Source organism: Mus musculus, chromosome 13 (assembly GCF_000001635.26).
Source record: "Mus musculus strain C57BL/6J chromosome 13, GRCm38.p6 C57BL/6J".
Taxonomy (NCBI): Eukaryota; Metazoa; Chordata; class Mammalia; order Rodentia; family Muridae; genus Mus; species Mus musculus.
This window is the reverse complement of record NC_000079.6, coordinates 62766889-62786739: the sequence shown is the minus strand read 5'-3', so window position 1 is coordinate 62786739 and position 19851 is coordinate 62766889. Positions and strand designations below refer to the sequence as shown.

Sequence of the window (19851 nt, the reverse complement as noted above, 5' to 3'; positions counted from 1 at the left end):
TGAGAAGAAAAAAATTAATCTAGGCCAGAACTTCTGCTGTGAGCACATATATATATATATATATATATATGTAAATAAAGGATATTGAAGATGGTAGTTCTTTCTCAATCTCTGTTTCCCACGTACTGGCTTGCAAGGTCTTTTTATTTTTCTGGCATTAAGGCTCCATCTGTGGAATTCTGTTACATGCTGAATACCAGCTGAGACATATAGGCACTACTGTTTTCTTCAACTCTCCATTGGTACAGTCATTGATTTACTAGTGGGGCCTCATTCTGTGAGCCATTCTTATCTCTCCACTTTCTGCATACTCATAGAGATTCATGCTCTGAATTCTGTTCATCTGGAAAACCTTTACTAATACAGATATGTTTTTTCACCTTCCCACGTAGGAAACCGTGCTGGCCAACAATAGTGCTCCATAATGAATGGCATCCATCCCCTGCTTTTCTCCCAGGGTTGTCTGCAGTAGCAATTGCTTATTAGCTGCAGTTTTCCTGATGTCAGTGTAAAATGAGAGAAGCACATTTTGTGTCCTAAAATCTCTCTTTAATTGTAAATATACTTGAAACCTATAGTTCACTCTGCTCCAAGTTGAATAATGTACTGTGCAAGGTGTGGCTCTTGATTCCTTGGAGGAGCAGGGGGCGGAGCGAGGAGGAGGAGAACCTGCGGCGGCTTTGGAGGAGCAGGAAGAAGAAATTCCTGCTGAGTTCTGGATGACAGAAAGATAGACTTTTGGAGGACAGGACCGAAACAAAGTCTTGCAGATCTGAAAAGGGTCAGCTCCTGGATAAGAAACCCGAGCTGGGAAGCCCTATGCTGTCTGCCTTCAGCACACTCTAACCCTAAGGGAGGTGGTCATGTCAATCAAGACTCACTAGCCAATCAGGGCCTCTGGATAGGCCCGCCAATAGAAGTAGAGGCGTGTTCTTCCGTGTGCCTTGTGCTCTCTGTTCCTCTCCGTTGCGAGCAGGCTGAAAGATTGATCTGATTTGTTTTCATCTCTGCTGACAGGGGCCTTAGGGAATTGCCAGCGATCTACAACCTGGCGAAATGGTGAGCGTGTGACCACTGCCCTTAACCGGAAGGAGCAGGGAGTTAAGCAGCTGGAGTCGGGGTGATGGGATACAGGGGACCAGCCCTGGCCGTTCTTGGTACCTCTTCAGGCAGTGGAGGGGGAACAGTGTCTGAGGTGACAAGACTTGGTCTTTAGGGATGTTTATGGTTGCTGTTTAGTATTAAGACGTTTGCCTATCTTAAGTCTCAGTCGCGTTGCAGCCGAAGCTGTTTTTTGCATTTCAAATGATGTCCCATCTGCTGATCTCCCCTCCCTGTCATAGAGACCTGTCCCAGTGCTACTCCTGGCCTCAGGTATCTTCCCACGTTTGCTTATCAAGTCTTCCCCAGATTAGGTGCATCAGATACCACATCAGGCTACAGGTTTAGGGACAGCTCTGCTGCTGGGGGCATACCAGCTTTTGGGGTTTTACAGATCAGGTGGGCGGGACACAGCATTGGATGAGGGCCAAAAGACTGATGATCTCTGGCCTTGTAACTTTCTCCAAGTGTACTGGATGCTATCAGCTAATGGCTTCTAGAGACTTGACACTCTCTTGCTCATATTGTGGCTGAAAATGGCTGGTTTCTTTCCTCTTTATCTCACTGTGCGTTATTTTTACTTTATAAAACTCTGTGTTTTATTAATTGCTGTATCTTCACTTTATAACTCTCTATTACTATTGTGTGCTTTATTAAGTGTGCTTTATTTATTAAGTGTGCTTTATTTATTATTAAAACTTAACTCCTTCTTAACTTTATCACTGTTCTGTGCTTCATGCCGTGCTGGGGAATCTTACCTCTTTATTACAATCTTGTGGTTAAAATCTAAATTCTTTCTCATTATTTTGTGGTACATTAAGTCCTGGAGAAACAATTCTTTATTAACTCTTTATGTCTGTTATGTCTTACTATTGCTATCAACTTAACTCTTTATTATTTCTACATAAATAAACACTAACATCAGGGGAATAGAACATGCTGGTTAGCCTGGGGAGTATTAAATACAATGATTTCTTGCTAGAAGCTGCTTTCTGGCCAGGAAGTTTGTTAACTTTCTTCAAGAGAATGAGGAGAGGAAAGGAAAGGAGTCACTCACACAGAAACATACAGTGGGCAAAGTGGAAAATGGCTACTCACATACATTTGGATGAATTGATGGATGGATAGATGGATGGATGGGTAGGTGGGACAGAACCTTCAAACAGTCTTATTCTGAGGTTAGAGAAGATCAGTAGACATGTTCATGTTAGAACTCTAACCACAGTGCTATTAGGTGATGTTTCCTTGATATTTTCTGTATGTGTGTTCTCTGTCCTTTATGTATGGGAGAGTTGTGGCATGGATCTATCTTTTAAAACTCTTTTCTAAGCCGGGCAGTGGTGGTGCACGCCTTTAATTTCAGCACTTGGTAGGCAGAGGCAGGCAGATTTCTGAGTTCAAGGCTAGCCTGGTCTACAAATTGAGTTCCAGGACAGCCAGGGCTATACAGAGAAACCCTGTCTTGAAAATACAAAACAAAATACCAAACAACAACAACAAAACCTCTTTTCTAGATCTTACATTATGGACTAGAAGATAGTTTTGCTCTGTAAATCTCCATCAGCCTCAGTGACTTGCAAGGTCCTGTTCCCCAGTAAATTATTCAAAGTGTAACCTGGGGGCTGAACCGAAAAGGACTTATTGATGACATCATATGTGGAATTCATGCTGTTTCCTAGGCTGGGTCTTCTTTGGGCATCAGCCAGAGGTGAATAAGTGATCTCTCCCTGGGAAAGATGTTAATCCACACCAGCTGTACCTGCAGGCTTTAAATAATGTTTCTGAGACAAGCTTTCCTATGTTGAGTCAGGTAGCATTCATTCCACTCTGTTTTTCCCCAGTACAATAACATTGTTCTCCTATTGACTAAACCAACTAAATACTTAAGTCTAAATCACTACCACCACTGTGTTTTTAAATTACTTGCTGAGTCATGTATGTAATCACCTTTTTTATTCCAGTAAGAGGAACAGGATTTGCCTGATGGGCATGGCTTCTGCATTCACACCAGAAGAGAAGGGAGTTTATTTCGATCCCTACTGGGGAAACAGTGTAGGCAATCAGCTGCTGGAGTCGCCATTATGAACAAGACCTGATTATGGCAGGGAGGTGATTTTTAATTTTGGATCATGTATTAATCATGTTCTGTGATGAAGACAGCCTATATTGATGGGTGTTTGAGTTGTGAATGTCAGTTAAGCCAGTGAGTATTCAATTTGCATGTAGGGTACTGTTCTACAGATACATGTGCAATCTTCACTGACATCATTAAGTCAGCTCAAGAATTGAAACCCAGGCCATCGGGTGTAGTTGCGTGTGTCAAGATACAGGTGTCAGCACTTAAGAATCCACATAGAGGCAAGTTCAAATAGTGTTTGATTAATGCTATTCCTGATGTGAGGATATGGGCTGCTAGTTTTGAATGTCAGTATTGGTATGCTGTTTTTTAGTAATATTTAAGTTTGAAAAAATCAATTATTGGTTCCCCTTTCAATGTAATTTCTGTGAATTCAGCTCTGCTCTGATCTCTTCCTATTTGCAATTGTGTTGTATTTCCCAGGTATAACAATTACTTTTCATTTTTTACAAGGTAGGTTTAGGACAAGGTCTCTTGATGCCCAGGCTGGCTCATGCTATGTAATTGATAACTGCTTTGCACATCTGGTCCTGTCCCTAAGACCACATGATGGGAAGACAGTGCTGCATCTCTTCTAGCCTAGGCTTTGAAGGGGACAGTTTTCCTGGTTTGGCAGTACTTGACATTAGCAATGAGAAGTGAGGTAATCAATTTGACCTGGTCGATAATCACCTTGACTGGCCATGACTCTGGCTGCAGAAAAGGCAGTCATGAATCTGGATAAAGAACTGAACTTATTGTCAACTGTAATTGACACTACTTCAAGTAGTTCAAATTACTGTATTAAAACAAGTTGAATAACCTAAAACTGAAACAGGTGGGCATTGTGAAAGTGTTTTTTATTATTTGCAACATTTAACATGGGAGAACCCTTCCTTTTTTGTGTGTGTGGTTTTTGTTTTGTTTTTGTTTTTCTTGACAGGGTTTCCCTGTATAGCTCTGGCTGTTCTGGAACTCACTTTGTACACCTGCCTGGCCTGGAACGCCAAAATCCGCCTGCCTCTGCCTCCCGAGTGCATGGATTAAAGGTGTGCATCACCATGCTCAGTTACGGAGAACCCTTTTTTATTCTGGAGCTTTGGAATTGACAAAAATAGTCTTTAGTCTAGGCTACAGTTTCTGGCGGCAGCCTACATTTATAAAGGATATTGAAGATGCTCACTCCTTTTCTTTTTTGCTTGCCATAATCTGGCAAGAGAGATCATTTGATTTTTCTTGCATTAGAGGTTCCATCTTTGGAATTATGGTATATGCTGAAGACCAGTTGAGACATACAGGCTCTACTTGTATCCTTCAACTTTCCATTGCTATGCAGTTATTGGTTTCCTAGTTGGACCACATTCTGTGAGCCATTCTTATATACCACTTTCTACATACATAGAGAGATCCATGCTATCAGTTCTTTTCAAGTCTAAAAGCTTTACTAATACAGATATGTTTTTTTGGCTTTTTCTCTACACACAGCAGGTATGTATAAGGGCAGTAGAAGACTCAGCAGTAGGGATAGCCATGATTATTGGGTCTCAGATAACAGTTACTAGGGATGGTCCACGTGCCTCTACCGCCCTATAACTCATATCTAAATACTGAGCTTCAGGTTCTCTGCACTAATTTATTCACTTCTTTGTTAATTTAAATTTTTGTTGTTATTAATCTATGTAAGTCCTTTCTTTTATTGTGAGAAAAGCCTCTGTGACCTGGGCAGGTCACTTAGGAAGCATTTTGTTTGGTGTGATCTGAGTTTAGATACCACCACCCATATTTACTACCTGGGACTCCAGATCCAGGGGGTCTGACACCCGCTTCTCTGGTGTGCCACTGGCACATACATGGAAAACTTCCTCTCGTGCATGAAATCATACACATGAACATAGGGACAAACATGTCTTCAAAGGTGCTAATATCTTATAATGCAAGGTAAGCAAATCAAGCAAGTTTATGTGTATAATAGAAATCATACAGTGTTTTTTAATCTGGTATTTTGTATTTTTTTAAAGTTTCCATTTCATAAATGTAGTACACACTTTTATAATTTTGTAATATCAGAATGCTTAATCTCTTCAGTTTTTTGGATTAGCCTCCATTCCCAATCCATCTCATATTATTGTCAAAGCAGAGAACCAGAATGAACAGGAAGAGTGCCGGCCACTGAGTTTGTAATTTTCATTCTGATTATAGTCTTGCAGTTCTTATTTAAATGATCATGTTAGAGTCACAGGCCTGTTTATGTTTCCTTTTTCCAGTGCTGCCATCTATGTGGTATGATTCATTAATTATATCTAACTATACTGTTGTTTCTCTAGGACATAATAAACCTTCACCTCTTTTCTTCTTCTGATAATTTACTATCAGTTCCTTGAGGTTTTGCTGGTTTGGGAACTTTCTGTGGAGAAAAACAGTGTTAGCTTTCTCTTCTTGAACTGAAAAGGTTGCCTCTCCTCCTTTCTTGGAGAATCTGTGTTTTCCAGTCCTTGCAGTCATCAGTGTTTGGATTTTTAATCCTTCAGTGACTGATTTGGTATGGGGGTTCTTAAATTTTTTTCATATATTATTTTCTCTGTCTCCTAATTTACTTAATTTTTCAGCATTTCAAAACCTACAATCATTTGAGCAAACTACAGTTGAGGCAGTACACAGTCAGAATGGTTGTTTGCTAACTTGGTGAGAGATTGTGGCATTGACTATTGACTAGTGAAGGCTCATCCACTGAGTGTGGAAGAATTGCTGAGTGAGTAGGCCTGGCCTGGATGAGTAAGAGAGCAGCCAGAAACAATGTTTGCTCATGGTGTTTGCTTTTATATTTCCAGTTGGTTTTCTATCATAAGATTCCCAAATAATGGAAGGATGTTTTTGGTGTTTTTAATTGGATATTTTGTGTATTTCAAATACATAAAACATTGAAAAATGTTATACCCTTTCCCCGTTTTCTCTCTGGAAACCCCCTTTCCTATAACCCCTTCTCCTTCCTCTATGAGGATACTCCCTCTGCCACCTACGCTCTCCCATCTCTCCGCTCTGGCATTCCATTACACTAGGTCATGGAGCCTTCACAGGACCAATGGCTTCTCCTCCTGTTGATGCCAGATAGTTCCATCCTCTGCTACATAGCTGTGGGCCCCTATAAATAGAGGGAACTGAGCTCACTCATTTGTAGGACCAGCAAGAGCTCTTCATGTAGCACCTAGCTTTTTAACTACCCCTTCTTAAGCTCTGGAAAGGCTGGACAGTGGTGATGTATGCTTTTAATTGCCACATTTGGGAGACAGAAGCAGGCGAATTTCTGAGTTTGAGGCAGCTGGTCTATAGAGTGAGTTCCAGACAGCCAGGTCTATACAGAGAAACCCTATCTCGAAAACAAAACACAACAAAACAAAAAGATCTGGATGAAAGTCTTCAGCATGCTCTTGCACACACACCCCCACACACGCATACACACACACACACACATTATTTTTACCTTTTCTTGTGGCTCAGTGTCTTGCCTTTTCCAGCCTCCCACAACTAGTGTGTTCTTTCCTTTAGTCCTTGCTCAACCCTCTCAATCTGCCCTCAGCTTTGTTGCCCACTTGACTTTTCCTTGCCCAACACCCTAATTCTGCTGTCAACTTATTTGTATTTTGAACCTCCCACCTGGGGAAGTGGCCAATGATCACTCCACTGGGGATAGCACATGGCTGGTGACTCCCCGCCCCCCTTTTTTAAAATTCCGGTTTATTTTTGGACATTGTTTCACACATATATCAAACAGGTCAAAAAATAAATAAATAAACAGCAACTTCATAGACAAAAAAAGAAGAAAAAAAAAAAACCTTCTTTTCTTTGGCCTTTTTAACCATCTCATACAAACCAGCTACTTATAGTACAGCTAGGTACATACCCAAAAGTTACTGGAATGCTCCGAATAAGATTTGTTGTTGTTGTTGTTGCTTTTTTTACAAGGTTTTTTTTTGTTTGTTTGTTTGTTTTTTCTCCTTTGAGATTATAATGAACATGGTCAAACCACAAGTAAAGTCTGAAGTAGGACAGAAAACACTCTGAAGGTTGGTTTGCTCACCCATTATCATTAAAAATGGCTGACAATATGTACAAAAATATAAACTGTAAATTAATAAATACAAACAAATTTTCCTTTTAAAGTATTTTTAAGAAAAAAGGCAGGGCCTGGGAAGTTCTGTTTTTTTTTTTTTTTTTTTCCTCCCATGTTGCCAATTCATGTTGTAGTTTTGGTGGGGTGGTGGAGAGCGCATGCCTCCTGTGGTTGGCACTGCCAGCTATGGGTGGGCGGGGACTGCTGTTCTACTGGAAGGTGACCACGTTTACATTCTGAGACGGGAAGTGGAGGGTGAATAGGTCACCGTGCATAGGTTACTTTTCCTTTTGCGGTCTACGCATCCTCCTCAGTCTTCTGCTTCTTGGTGTCGACATCGTCATCCTCACCATCCTCAGCTACCGGTTTTCCCACAGGAGCCTCAGCTTCCTCATCATCATCTCCATCCTCTTCGTCACCATCACCTTCTTCCTCCTCCTCCTCTTCCTCCCCACCTTCTTCCTCTTCTTCATCTACCTCATTGCCAGCCTCCTGCTCCCCATTTTCCTCATTTTGAACGTTCCCATTGCCAGGTGCATCTCTTCCATTCTCTGCCTCCTCCACAACTTCCTTCCTCTCCTTCAAGTACTTAGTGGTGATCTCGGAGCTGTTGTCCAGTGCCACGTCTGACATGGTGGGGCACGCCAGTGGTCCCATGCTGCGAGTGAGGGAATTAAAGTTGAGTTCCAGGATCTCGCGAGAAAGCTACCGAAGTCCACACTGGAGGAGGTGGTGGGCAGAGAAGTTGTTTGCAGTGAGCGCAGAGCAGGACCCCGGAACAATATAAAGATGGCTCTTCGGAGCAGCCAGTGTGGGGGCTGGTGACTGTCTTTTCCTCTAAAGCATGGTAGATTGTATACATCCCTTTCCTGCCCCATGCCTCTCTTTCCTCTCCTTTGGGAATCCAGCAGTCCTTCCACCCATCCATTGACTGCTGTCAACCATACTGATTGATCATGTAAAGACAAGGACCTTCAGAGTTTAAAGGCAGAGTCCGAGTCTTAGCATTAGAACCATGCCCTAGTCTTCACTGCTGAGCTGCCTCTCCTACCATATGTTGTTTACCTATAATCAACATTAATGTTGCCAATATTTTCTTATGTCCAGGGGGAACTGTTAAACCATATATTCCCTTTTGGTAATATCTTATTAGTGTTATAGTGTGAACTGGTGTACCTCAGGTTCTGGAAGTTGAATACAGAACTGTATTGTATGTATCACTCTCAAAAGAGTTTAAGTAAAGGGCTGGAGAGATGGCTCAGCAGGTAAGAGCACTGACTGCTCTTCCAAAGATCTTGAGTTCAATTCCCAGCAACCACATGGTGGTTCACAACCATCTGTATTGGGATCTGATGCCCTCTTCTGATGTGTCTGAAGAAAGCTACAGTGACATATACATAAAATAAATAAAATCTTTTTTTTTTTAATAAGAACTTAAATAAAAGCACATAAGTTCATTTTATGTTTCTGGTTTGGTTAGTTAATTATGGCAGGAGATAAAGGGTCTTCCTATGTATCTTTGGCTGTCCTAGAACTCATTGTATACATCACACTGACATCCTACTCAATGTCTTCTCCCTATGTCTCCTGACTGCATTGGTTTGGTTTGGTTTGGTTTTTCATGACAGGATTTTCTGTGTAGCCCTGGCTGTCCTGGAACTCACTCTGTAGACCAGGCTTGCCTGGAACTCAGAAACGCGCCTGCCTCTGCCACTGTGCCACCATGCTTGGCTCTGACTGCATTGTTAAAGTCGTAAGCCAGTGGACCCAGCATGTTTATTGATTTTTATATGTAGTAATTGTCAATATTAATACAATTTCTTTGGTGTGTGCCAAACACTATTGTTCTTGTAGAGCTTTTGTCTTTATATATGTAATTGACATTTTTTTAAAAAGGCTACATCCTATTCAAAGGGCTGAGAAATGACAGGGGTGACAGGGCTAGAGAGATTCCTCAGAGCTAAAGAACACTGATTGTTCTTGCAGAGGTCCTGAGTTTAATTCCCAGCAACCACCTGGTGGCTTACAACCACCTGTAATAGGCATCTGATGCCCTCATCTTGGGTGTCTGAAGACAGCAACAGTGTACTCACATATGTGAAATACATAACTCTTTAAAACAACAACAACAAAAAAGAAATGACAGGGGCGAACCTTATTATTAAGTTTCCTTCTGACATGACTTGGTAGTTACAGTAGAACTTGGGTGTGAGTAAATAAGTGGGACAGGCCCCACAGTTATATGAACACATTGCCTATGAAGAATAGATGCCTGATGTTGTGTCTATTGTGCTTTGTTTTGTACACGTTTATGGGATGCTCTAGAATGCAGTGACTTATGAGGACGTGCATGTGAACTTCACTCAAGAGGAGTGGGCTCTGCTGGATCCTTCTCAGAAGACACTCTACAAAGATGTCATGCTGGAGACCTACAGGAACCTCAGTGCTTTAGGTACATTTGTGAATTCCCTTTCCTGATTTAAAATATAAGAAAACAATTTTTCTTTTGATGCACTTCTGTAGTTTCAATAAAAATGAAGGAAGGATTTGGTGAATAAATCATGCATGACTATAAGGTTCACTGAAGATAGTAACTTATATTTTGCTAAATTTTAAGGCATACATTTTCTGTTTTAGGCTTTAGTTGGGAAGCCCAAAATATTGAAGAACATTGTCAAAGTTCTAGAAGACACAGAAGGTAATTTTCATGTGCAAGCTCATACAAATCTGCCTCTAAAGATATGTTAAAGTGTGCTGAAAATTGATAAGAAAAGGAGCAGTGTAGATTAGCACAGCTTTAAGTGTATTGATGATTGTTACATTCCAACAAAACCATTGTCTTTAATTTCTTATTATTTTGCAATGCCTTTAAGGACAGGGAAACAATGCCTTAGTGTGTATCTCCATTTGAAACATAGCCCTATTAGCGCTACACAGTACAACTGCCAGTCTGTTTCTGCTTACTTAGGAAAAGCTACACAAAATAAATAGTTGATAAATGTGTGTCCAAAAGCTTCTAAGCAGCAAATAGTCCATATTTAAGGTGGTTGTACTCATTTATTAGCAGTGTCAGTGCTAAGTTTAGTTAGAAGGGCAGCAATTGGGAGGTGAGTAGGAGGTTTTGCAGTAACCTTAATCCATATTTCATGTGTCTATGAGAACACTGAGTCAAACCTTGTGAATGCAAACTTCAACATTTTATTTATTGGACTTCCTTCCATAAGTATATAATATTTTATAATGGATACATACCATGTATACCAAACAGATATCCCAAAAAACTATGTCTGTCTGTCTTTCTCTCCTCTCTTTCCCTCACTTTCCTAAAACTATTAGAAGATATATAGTGGGTGGCAGTTATAGAGTCCACTTTTTGAACATAATAAAAGTTAACAGTAGGGCTGGTGAGATGGCTCAGTGGGTAAGAGCACCCCACTGCTCTTCCTAAGGTCCGAAGTTCAAATCCCAGCAACCACATGGTGGCTCACAATCACCCATAATGAGATATGATGCCCTCTTCTGGTGCGTCTGAAGACAGCTACAGTGTACTTACATATAATAAAAAAAAAAAAAAAAAATCTTAAAAAAAAAAAGTTAACAGTAAATTACATTTCCACCTTTGATGGCAATACATCAGCAACCTCATTCTGGAGAAAATTTTCTTGAGTCCTAGGGCTGTAGAAATGCTCCTATTTCTCCTGGTTCACTTTGACGCACAGTACAGTAAAATTTGGAATACACTTAGTGTGTTAAAGCTCTGAATTCCTCCACTTTTCTTCAAGTCTGGGAACAACCTTTTATAGAAAAAGAATACGTAAAACTGGGCCATATAATCAATATTCATACCTTCTCAGGTGTCTCTGACCATGAAAAACAACCCATAATGAAGGGGAACAGCATGAATGTAAGCAAAGTGATAAAAAGTCTGATGCCTCTTTATATCTATATCTAAACAGAGAGTAACATTAAATGCTAGAGATGAAAGTATTCTGGGACTTCAGAGATGGCTCAGCAGTTAAGAGCACCAACTGTCTTTGTGAGGGTCCTGAGTTCAAATCTCAGCAACCACATGGTAGCACACAAACATCCCTAATGAGATCTGACTCCCTCTTCTGGAGTGTCAGAAGACAGGACAGCTATAGTGTACTTACATATAATAAGTAAACAAACAAACAAACAAACAAACAGAAAAACAAGAAGAAAGTATTCATCCGTGTGGTAAAGCTCTCACATGTGCCATTTCTCTTCTCAGGTGTGAAAGGAGTCAGAGTGCAGAGAAACCCTCTGAATATACTCAACATGGTAAAGCATTTGCTTTCCATGCTCACAGTCATGCCCAAAGGCATGAAAGGATTCATACAGAAAAGATCCCCTCTGAAGTTATTCACTGCATCGAAGACTTTTTACCTTACACAAGTCTCCAAGTACATAAAAGAGCACAAACTGGCCAGAAACAGTATGAATATAAACAATGTGGTAAAGGATTTGCATGTCCCAGTCTTCTTAAAAGGCATGAAAGAATTCATACTGTCGAGAAACCCTACAAATGTAATCAGTGTGATAAAGCCTTTTCCCTTAAATATAGTCTCCAAAGACATATAAGGACACATACTGGAGAAAAACCCTTCAAATGTAATCAGTGTGAAAAAGCCTTTTCACATCATTGTAATCTTCAAACTCATAGAAGAACACATACCAGAGAGAAACCCTTCAAATGTAATGAATGTGACAAAGCCTTTTCCCAATTTGGTAATCTCCAAAATCATAGAAGGACACATACTGGAGAGAAACCCTTCAAATGTAATGAATGTGACAAAGCCTTTTCAGAGAAAGGTAGTCTCCAAAAACATATAAGTATACATACTGGAGAGAAACCCTACAAATGTAATCAGTGTGATAAAGCCTTTTCCCATAAACAGAGTCTCCTAATACATATAAGGATACATACTGGAGAAAAACCCTACAAATGTAATCAGTGTGATAAAGCTTTTTCCCATAAACATATTCTCAAAAACCATATAAGGATACATAGTGGAGAAAAACCCTACAAATGTAATCTTTGTGATAAAGTCTTTTCACGACACTTTCACCTCCAAAATCATATAAGAACACATACTGGAGAAAAGCCTTACAGATGTAATCAATGTGATAAAGCCTTTTCACATCACAAAACTCTTCAAACTCATAGAAAAACACATACCGGAGAGAAACCCTTCAAATGTAATGAATGTGACAAAGCCTTTTCAGAGAAAGGTAGTCTCCAATCACATATAAGGACACATACTGGAGAAAAACCCTACAAATGTAATCAATGTGATAAAGCCTTTTCCCATAAACAGAATCTCCAAATACATATAAGGATACATACTGGAGAAAAACCCTACAAATGTAATCAATGTGATAAAGCCTTTTCCTATAAACAGAATCTCCAAATACATATAAGGATACATACTGGAGAAAAACCCTACAAATGTAATCAATGTGATAAAGCCTTTTTACACCAAGGTAATCTTCAAACTCATAGAAGAACACATACCAGAGACAAACCCTTCCAATGTAATCTTTGTGATAAAGTCTTTTCACGACACTTTCACCTCCAAAATCATATAAGAACACATACTAGAGAGAAGCCTTACAAATGTAATGAATGTGGTAAAGGCTTTTCACAACACAGTTCTCTTCAAACTCATAGAAGAACACATACCGGAGAGAAACCCTTCAAATGTAATCAGTGTGATAAAGCCTTTTCCTGTAAACATCATCTCCAAACACATATAAGGATACATACTGTAGAAAAACCCTACTAATGTAATCAACGTGATAGAGCCTTTTCACAACACAGTACTCTTCAAACTCATAGAAGAACACATACCTGAGAGAAACCCTACAAATGTAATGAATGTGATAAAACCTTTTCCCAATAAGGTCATCTCCAAATTCATAGAAGAGCAAATACCTGAGAGAAACCCTTCAAATGTAATGAATGTGAAAAAGCCTTTTCCCAGCATTATAATCTACAAATTCATAAGAGAAGACATACTAGAGAGAAACCTTACAAGTGTATTCAGTGTGTGTAAGTCTTTTCAAAACATTTTCATCTTCAAAAGAATAAAAGAATCCACACTGGAGAAAAAAAGCTACGAAGGAAATGGATGTGAGCCTTTTTACAACGCCATTATTTCTGAATGTGTAAGTGAACATAATGAAGAGAAAGACTGAATGTGATCATAGTCTTAATCGTCATGAACACATTTGTAGAGGCCAGAATCCTTCTGAGTATAAGCAATGTGGAAAAATCTATGCTGGGCAGTTATCTCCTAATGCAGAAAGGAGCACATACTGGAGAGAGAGACAGACAGAGAGATACAGAGAGAGACCATGTAAATATACACAATGTGGTAAACCTTTGTGTATCACAGTTATCTTTGAATACATAAAAGAGCACATGATATATCTCAGAATACATAAAAGAAGACACTGGAGAGAGAAACTGTGAATAATGTGGTAAGGCCTTTGCAGTTGACATTGACATTGATCTCATCATGTATAAATTAACACAGACTTGTAAGAAACCTCATAAAAACAAGGAATGTGGTAAACTTGTGTGTGGACCAGTTGTTTTTTCTTGAGAAAAATCCATGCTGCAGGGTAACCCTGTAAGTGGATCCACTGTGGAAACATTTTGTACATCACAGTATCTGTATGCAAGAGTAAAACCTTTAGCATGTACTGGGTCTGTGAAAGTTTGCATGTCGCAATAATCTTTTAGGACTTTAAAGAACTCAAAAATAAGGCAATCTATGACTCTTATGGATATGGTTCCATCTTGGGCCAACCCAGTTACATTAATTTACACAACATTATTCATTCTTGAGAAAAATTCTAGCAACTGTCAACTCTCTTCTCAAGTATGATGATGTCTCTATTTTATTCATACATGGAAACTCATAAGGAAAAAAGCCCTATGAGGTCCATTGATAAGGTAACTGGTTTAGAATTCACAGTTCACTTTAAGTCCATGCAATAACTCATTCAGGTGTGAAACACTGTTGGTGAGTATTAGTGCCTTCTTTTTTATTGTTGTGATAAAATGTCTAAGGTATTGTCGAAAACTGCAGTCCCAAACCAGGGTTTCCACCCCAGCTTTGGCCATTTCTTTTCCAGGTAAAACACACACAACTTTTATATTTGTAATAAACCCTTATCAACACCCAATATTGACTGGTATCTATCCTCTATGCTATCACATCTATTTTGAGCCAGTAATTTTGTCATATAATTTTGCCTTATTTCATTGGAGTTATGCTTAACTCCACTTAGTCACTCCACATGGCCATTATCTTATTATTGACCTAACCTAAGGCTGCTTTTTCTTTGTCTGCTTTCTTCTCCTTTTGGTTCTCCTCTGACCCCAAGTCCAGTATCCCTAATCGCTGTCTTTGTCTCTTCTGCCCAGCTACTGTCCAGCTATTGATTGTTGTCATCTTTAATAACCAGTCAGAAGAAACTTGAGAGTAAGGTCACACACCTTCGCTTGGGTCTGTGTGCAGATCTTGTCTTCTAAGGAGCAATCATTTTTTAGTTTCCTGCTTTTAACATTACAGTACATAGCAAGAGATGAAACCCCAACATGAAGGCAATTTTTAGAAGCACTTAAATTTCATTAAAGTTCCAAAGGGACTTAGGATCACCATGATATTGTCAGGGCAACAAGTGTTATTTGTGGCAGCTAAAGGAGGAGCTCAGAGCTCACGTCCTCAGCCTATAGCCTTAAAGAGAGTGTTAGAGCCGGGCGTGGTGTCACTCACCTTTAATCCCAGCACTTGGGAGGCAGAGGCAGGCAAATTTCTGAGTTCGAGGCCAGCCTGGACTACAGAGTGAGTTCCAGCACAGCCAGGGCTACACAGAGAAACCCTGTCTCCAAAGAACCACAACAACAAAAAAAAAAAAAGCCAGAGAGAGAGAGTGTGTGTGTTAGGACTAGACATGATTTGAGGAAGTAAACTGTGAAATTCAACCTCAGTGACATATTTTCTCCAGCAGGCAGATATTTCCTACATCTCCCCACTTGACACTACTAAGAAGTATTGATTTCTCTGCCATCAATCCTCTATGCTTGCCTTTTGTAATATAAGCCAACTCATGATGAAGAAAAACTCTGTGGATAAGCCTTAGATGCCACAAACCCTATGTTATAGTAGTCAGTGTTTATACAAGAATAACATCACGAGTAAATTTTTCTTTGCTAACCAACTTCGTTTAATTTTATTTATGGGGTTTGTCTGCATCTTCGGGTGAGTATGTGCATGTCTATGAAGATTTCCAAGATTATTAAGTTGTTGTATGTTCTCTTGGCAAAAGATACATGAAGATGTCCGAACCTGACTTTATTGCTGGGAATGAAATTTTCTTAATTACTTGGCCATGTCTCTAGCCATCTATATAATTAAAGTGTTTTATATCATCATGATGTCAGGAAATAGAAAAAAATCTTATACAAGAGAAAAACCCTATCCATGTTGATGACCTTGTTATAGCCTGTAACATTACAGATGTTTCTTCTCTTCCTCATCAGAGCCTTGATGGAAGTAAATTATTTCCCGTGGTCACTCGAGTGTTATAGTATAGATCACCAATTGTGGTGGTGGTTTCATTTTCAAACATTTGGAATAGATATTAGAGCTTATTTTATGTCTTTAAATTCCATTCACAGATGTTTATTATGCGGTCCTTGACTTCCTTCTGTGATTTCTGTTCAGCTTTAATCCCACTTTTCTTGTTGATAGGTACTCTTCCACTGCAATGAAATGAGTTGGATACTCATCTTCTAAGTGGTCCATTGTTTATTTAAATATGAGGGCAGTGAGATCATACATTTCCAGTAAGGTTGCTGGTGAAAGCATAGTGGGCGCTGCTTTGTGTGTCATTTTCTCACCAATTCCTGTGAGAGTTGGTTGTTATGCATCCTAGCTTTTGTGTCAGTCATTAATCAGGGTTATCCTTTTTCTTTGTTTTTTTTTTTTGTTGTTTTTGTTTTGTTTTGTTTGTTTTGTTTTGTTTTGTTTTGTTTTTGAGACAGGGTTGCTCTGTATAGCCCTGGCTGTCCTGGAACTCACTTTCTAGACCAGGCTGGCTTCGAACACAGAAATCCGTCTGCCTCTGCCTCCAAAGTGCTGGGATTAAATTTGTGCTCCACCACGCCTGCCTTGTCCTTTTACTCTTGATAGACATGTGTCAGCCTTCTGAGTGTAAGTCCAAAGATAGAAGATATACAGTCAGAGGGTCCTCTTTTGTCAACACACTTTAATATTAAATTTCAAATGGTTAATATATGAAAATAGAAAGAACAACAATACCTTAAGTATACACCCAGAGCATCCTATTTATCTCTCTCATAGAGATGTAATAATGTAGAATAGTCAGCAATCAACTACGTATCTCACACATAGGTGGGCATGTTGTCGCCAGAAAACAATTTTTTTTCTTGGCTTAATGAGGCTGGATGGTTCAGCCTAGCTGGTTAGAGTAGTTAGGACACAGTCCCTAGTCCTAACACTATTAACAGATGTCTCCCATCCTATGTAGCTCTCCTTCCTAAAAGCCACTCTCTGTGAAGTAAGAACAATATTATTTTGGTTTATGGTGGCATCTGTTATAATTCACCAAAACTAGGGTAGACTTCTATTTTTATTCTACACATGGTAAAACTGCGTGTCACAAGTTAAGTTGCTTCTGAATATGCTTAATTGGAACTGTTCATCTTTCACACGCTGTAATTCTAATGCATTAGGAATTGAAGTGGAAGCCACCTAAACCAGGTATGGTTGCACATGCCTATATTCATGGTGCTTACAGAGTGAGGACACCAGGATTTCACAGTCATCCAAGTTAAAAGTGGTCAACAGAGTGTGTTGCAAGGTCCGGAGAGCCAAGGCCGAGGTTTCTTTGAGGTTAGAGTAGCTCAGCAGAATTGTTCATGTAAGAGCAGCAACCACAGTACTGTTAGGTGACTTTTCCAATATTCTATATTTGTGTTTGTGTCCCTTGTATGTGTGAGGATTGTGGCACTGATACATCTTTTAACTCAATCTTTGAAATCCTCCTTCATGATTAAAATGTGCACTTGAGTTATAAATCCCCATGTGCCTCAGTGGCTAGACTTGCAGACTACTTTCCCTATTGCTGTGGTTCAAAGGATGACCTGGGTCCTAAAATTTAAAAAGAATTAAAATGGTAGCATATGTGAAATGCAAAATCTCTTCTTGGCGGGTTTCTCTTTGAGCTGAATACACACTCTTTATAAAGAGATTTTTCAAAATAATCATTTACTTTTGTGCAGTGATTTCCTTATCAAAACCCATCAGTGCTAGAGCAGCTGTACCTCCAGGCTAGAAAGATGTTTCTGAGAAAAGCTCTCCCACTTACACTCAGGTGGCCTTGATCTCAGTTCTTGCTCCTGACGGCAATAATATATTGTCTTCTTGATTAAGCTAGCCAAATGGTTAAATGAACTGCCTGCAGCACCACTCAGTTTTAAATGACCTGTTAGAGCCATGTAGTCAACTTTCCATTGCAGTAAGTGGGGAAAGGATTTGCATGTGGAGCATGACTTCTGCCTTCAGACCAGAGTAGGAGGACAAGATTCTTGTGTAATTCACAGAAAGATATTTGGCACACAAACAACTGTTAGTATCACCATTATGTAGAAGTCCCTAGTTATGCCAGGGTGAGTGAACTTGTAGTTCCCCAGCATTTATTAATTCATGTCATGTGAGTGAAAGCAGATCAGACTGGTGGGCATACACATTGGGATGATTAGCTTGGTCTGATGAATATTGAATTTCCGACTAGATGTCAATATTGCCTATATGTCCAATCCACTTGCAAATTTGCTTCAGCTCCAAGGGCTGAGAAACAGGCCATTGATTTCACTGCATGTGTTAAGTTACATAACTCAACAGCTAACATTGCTCATGGGGTGAGGTAAAACCCCATCTTCTTAACAGCATTCCCACTGCCAGGGATGCTCTCCTTTTTTTGAAAATTGGTGTAGATGTGTGAGAACTTTTCAATGATGTTTAAATTTTTAAAGAGTTTCTAATTGATTTCAGTTTTTTGTTTGTTTGTTTGTTTGTTTGTTTGTTTTTTCGAGACAGGGTTTCTCTGTGTAGTCCTGGCTGTCCTGGAACTCACTCTGTAGACCAGGCTGGTCTGAAACTCAGAAATCCACCTGCCTCTGCCTCCTGAGTGCTGGGATTAAAGGCGTGCGCCACCACCACCCCCTGTGATTTCAATTCTTGAATTTGATTTCCTGAAAATGCATCTCTGTTATTGTCCCTTAATCGTTTTCATTCTCCAGTACTTCCCAGTCATTAAAATTTTCTTTTAATTTTTTAAGAGTGCTGTTGATTATTTATTTCTGTTTAGAGCATTATCTCCTGTACCATACTCTGGCTCATACTCTGTAATTTAGAATCAATGTGATCTTCCAATCCTGTCTCTGCTGCCACAAGCTTGGATGTCAGTCCTGCACCTCTCCCAGCCTGGGCCTTGACTGCATTGAAAGGAAAGATAGGCCAGTGAATGGTTGCCATCCAACTTCTGTTTTCTGTTGGGACTGTCCAATGAAGCTGCACCTGTGCAAGAATTGAATTTAGTGACCAACTTTGAAATATGTTTTGTCACAGCCCAGAAAGCTTCAGGACAAAAGAAGTTGATAAGATCTCTGCTTTGACAGTACTTAAGATTCGCATTGAGGTAATCAATTTTAGATGATTGATAACTGTCCTGCTGACCCATTTTTCTATCAAACCCCAGGCAATCAAGATTCTGGATAAGCTGAACTTGCTAAAATGTCAAATTACTGTAGCTATACTTGTTCTACCAAGAATAATATCTAGGTAATGATTGTCTTGCCACCAAGTTAGACAATTTTTTTTTTTTTTTTTTTTTTTTTTTTTACAGTTTTAAGATGATCCTCCTGAGGGCTGGCGATATGGCTCAGTGGGTAAGAGCACTGACTGCTCTTCTTAAGGTCCTGAGTTCAAATCCCAGCAACCACATGGTGGCTCACAACCACCCGAAATGAGATCTAATCTAATGAGATCTTCTGGTGCGTCTGGAGTCAGCTACAGTTTACTTAGATATAATAATAAATAAATCTTTAAAAAACATGATCTTCCTGAGAGACTAGGCCTGAGTAACACGTGGTGTGCTCTAATACACTTCCCTCCTCTCTGGAGCACGTAATCATCAAGCCTTTTCCACTTTAAAACTATATTTTCCGTTATACTTACAGCATTCCCACCATCTCTCTTCTGTCTCTGAATTCCTTTACAGACAATTCATTGTTTTTCATGAGGGCCGTTTCTCCTTGAACAACAGTTACTGTTTGAATGTGACCTATGTTTGTCTGCAGGACTTCCCAGCTATGAAGCAAATTGATGGCAGAACTAACTGTAGGTGTGTAAGAGGATGTACACATGATGTACCCTGTTCCTTGATTGAATAAATCAAGTAGACATGC

At 39.6% G+C, this 19851-nt stretch overlaps 1 protein-coding gene and 1 pseudogene across 1 annotated transcript; one reads left to right on the top strand and one right to left on the bottom strand.

Annotated features, from left to right (window-relative positions):
* Window positions 1-931: 931 nt before the first annotated feature.
* Gm5141 (predicted gene 5141) lies at window positions 932-14540 on the top strand. The gene is made up of 4 exons (NM_001256065.1): window positions 932-1059; window positions 9651-9777; window positions 9963-10023; window positions 11578-14540. The coding sequence occupies exons 1-4, from the start codon at window positions 1057-1059 to the stop codon at window positions 13130-13132; spliced, it is 1746 nt and encodes a 581-aa protein (NP_001242994.1). The 5' UTR covers window positions 932-1056; the 3' UTR covers window positions 13133-14540.
* On the bottom strand, window positions 7608-7958 carry Gm21963 (annotated as a pseudogene).
* Window positions 14541-19851: the final 5311 nt, after the last annotated feature.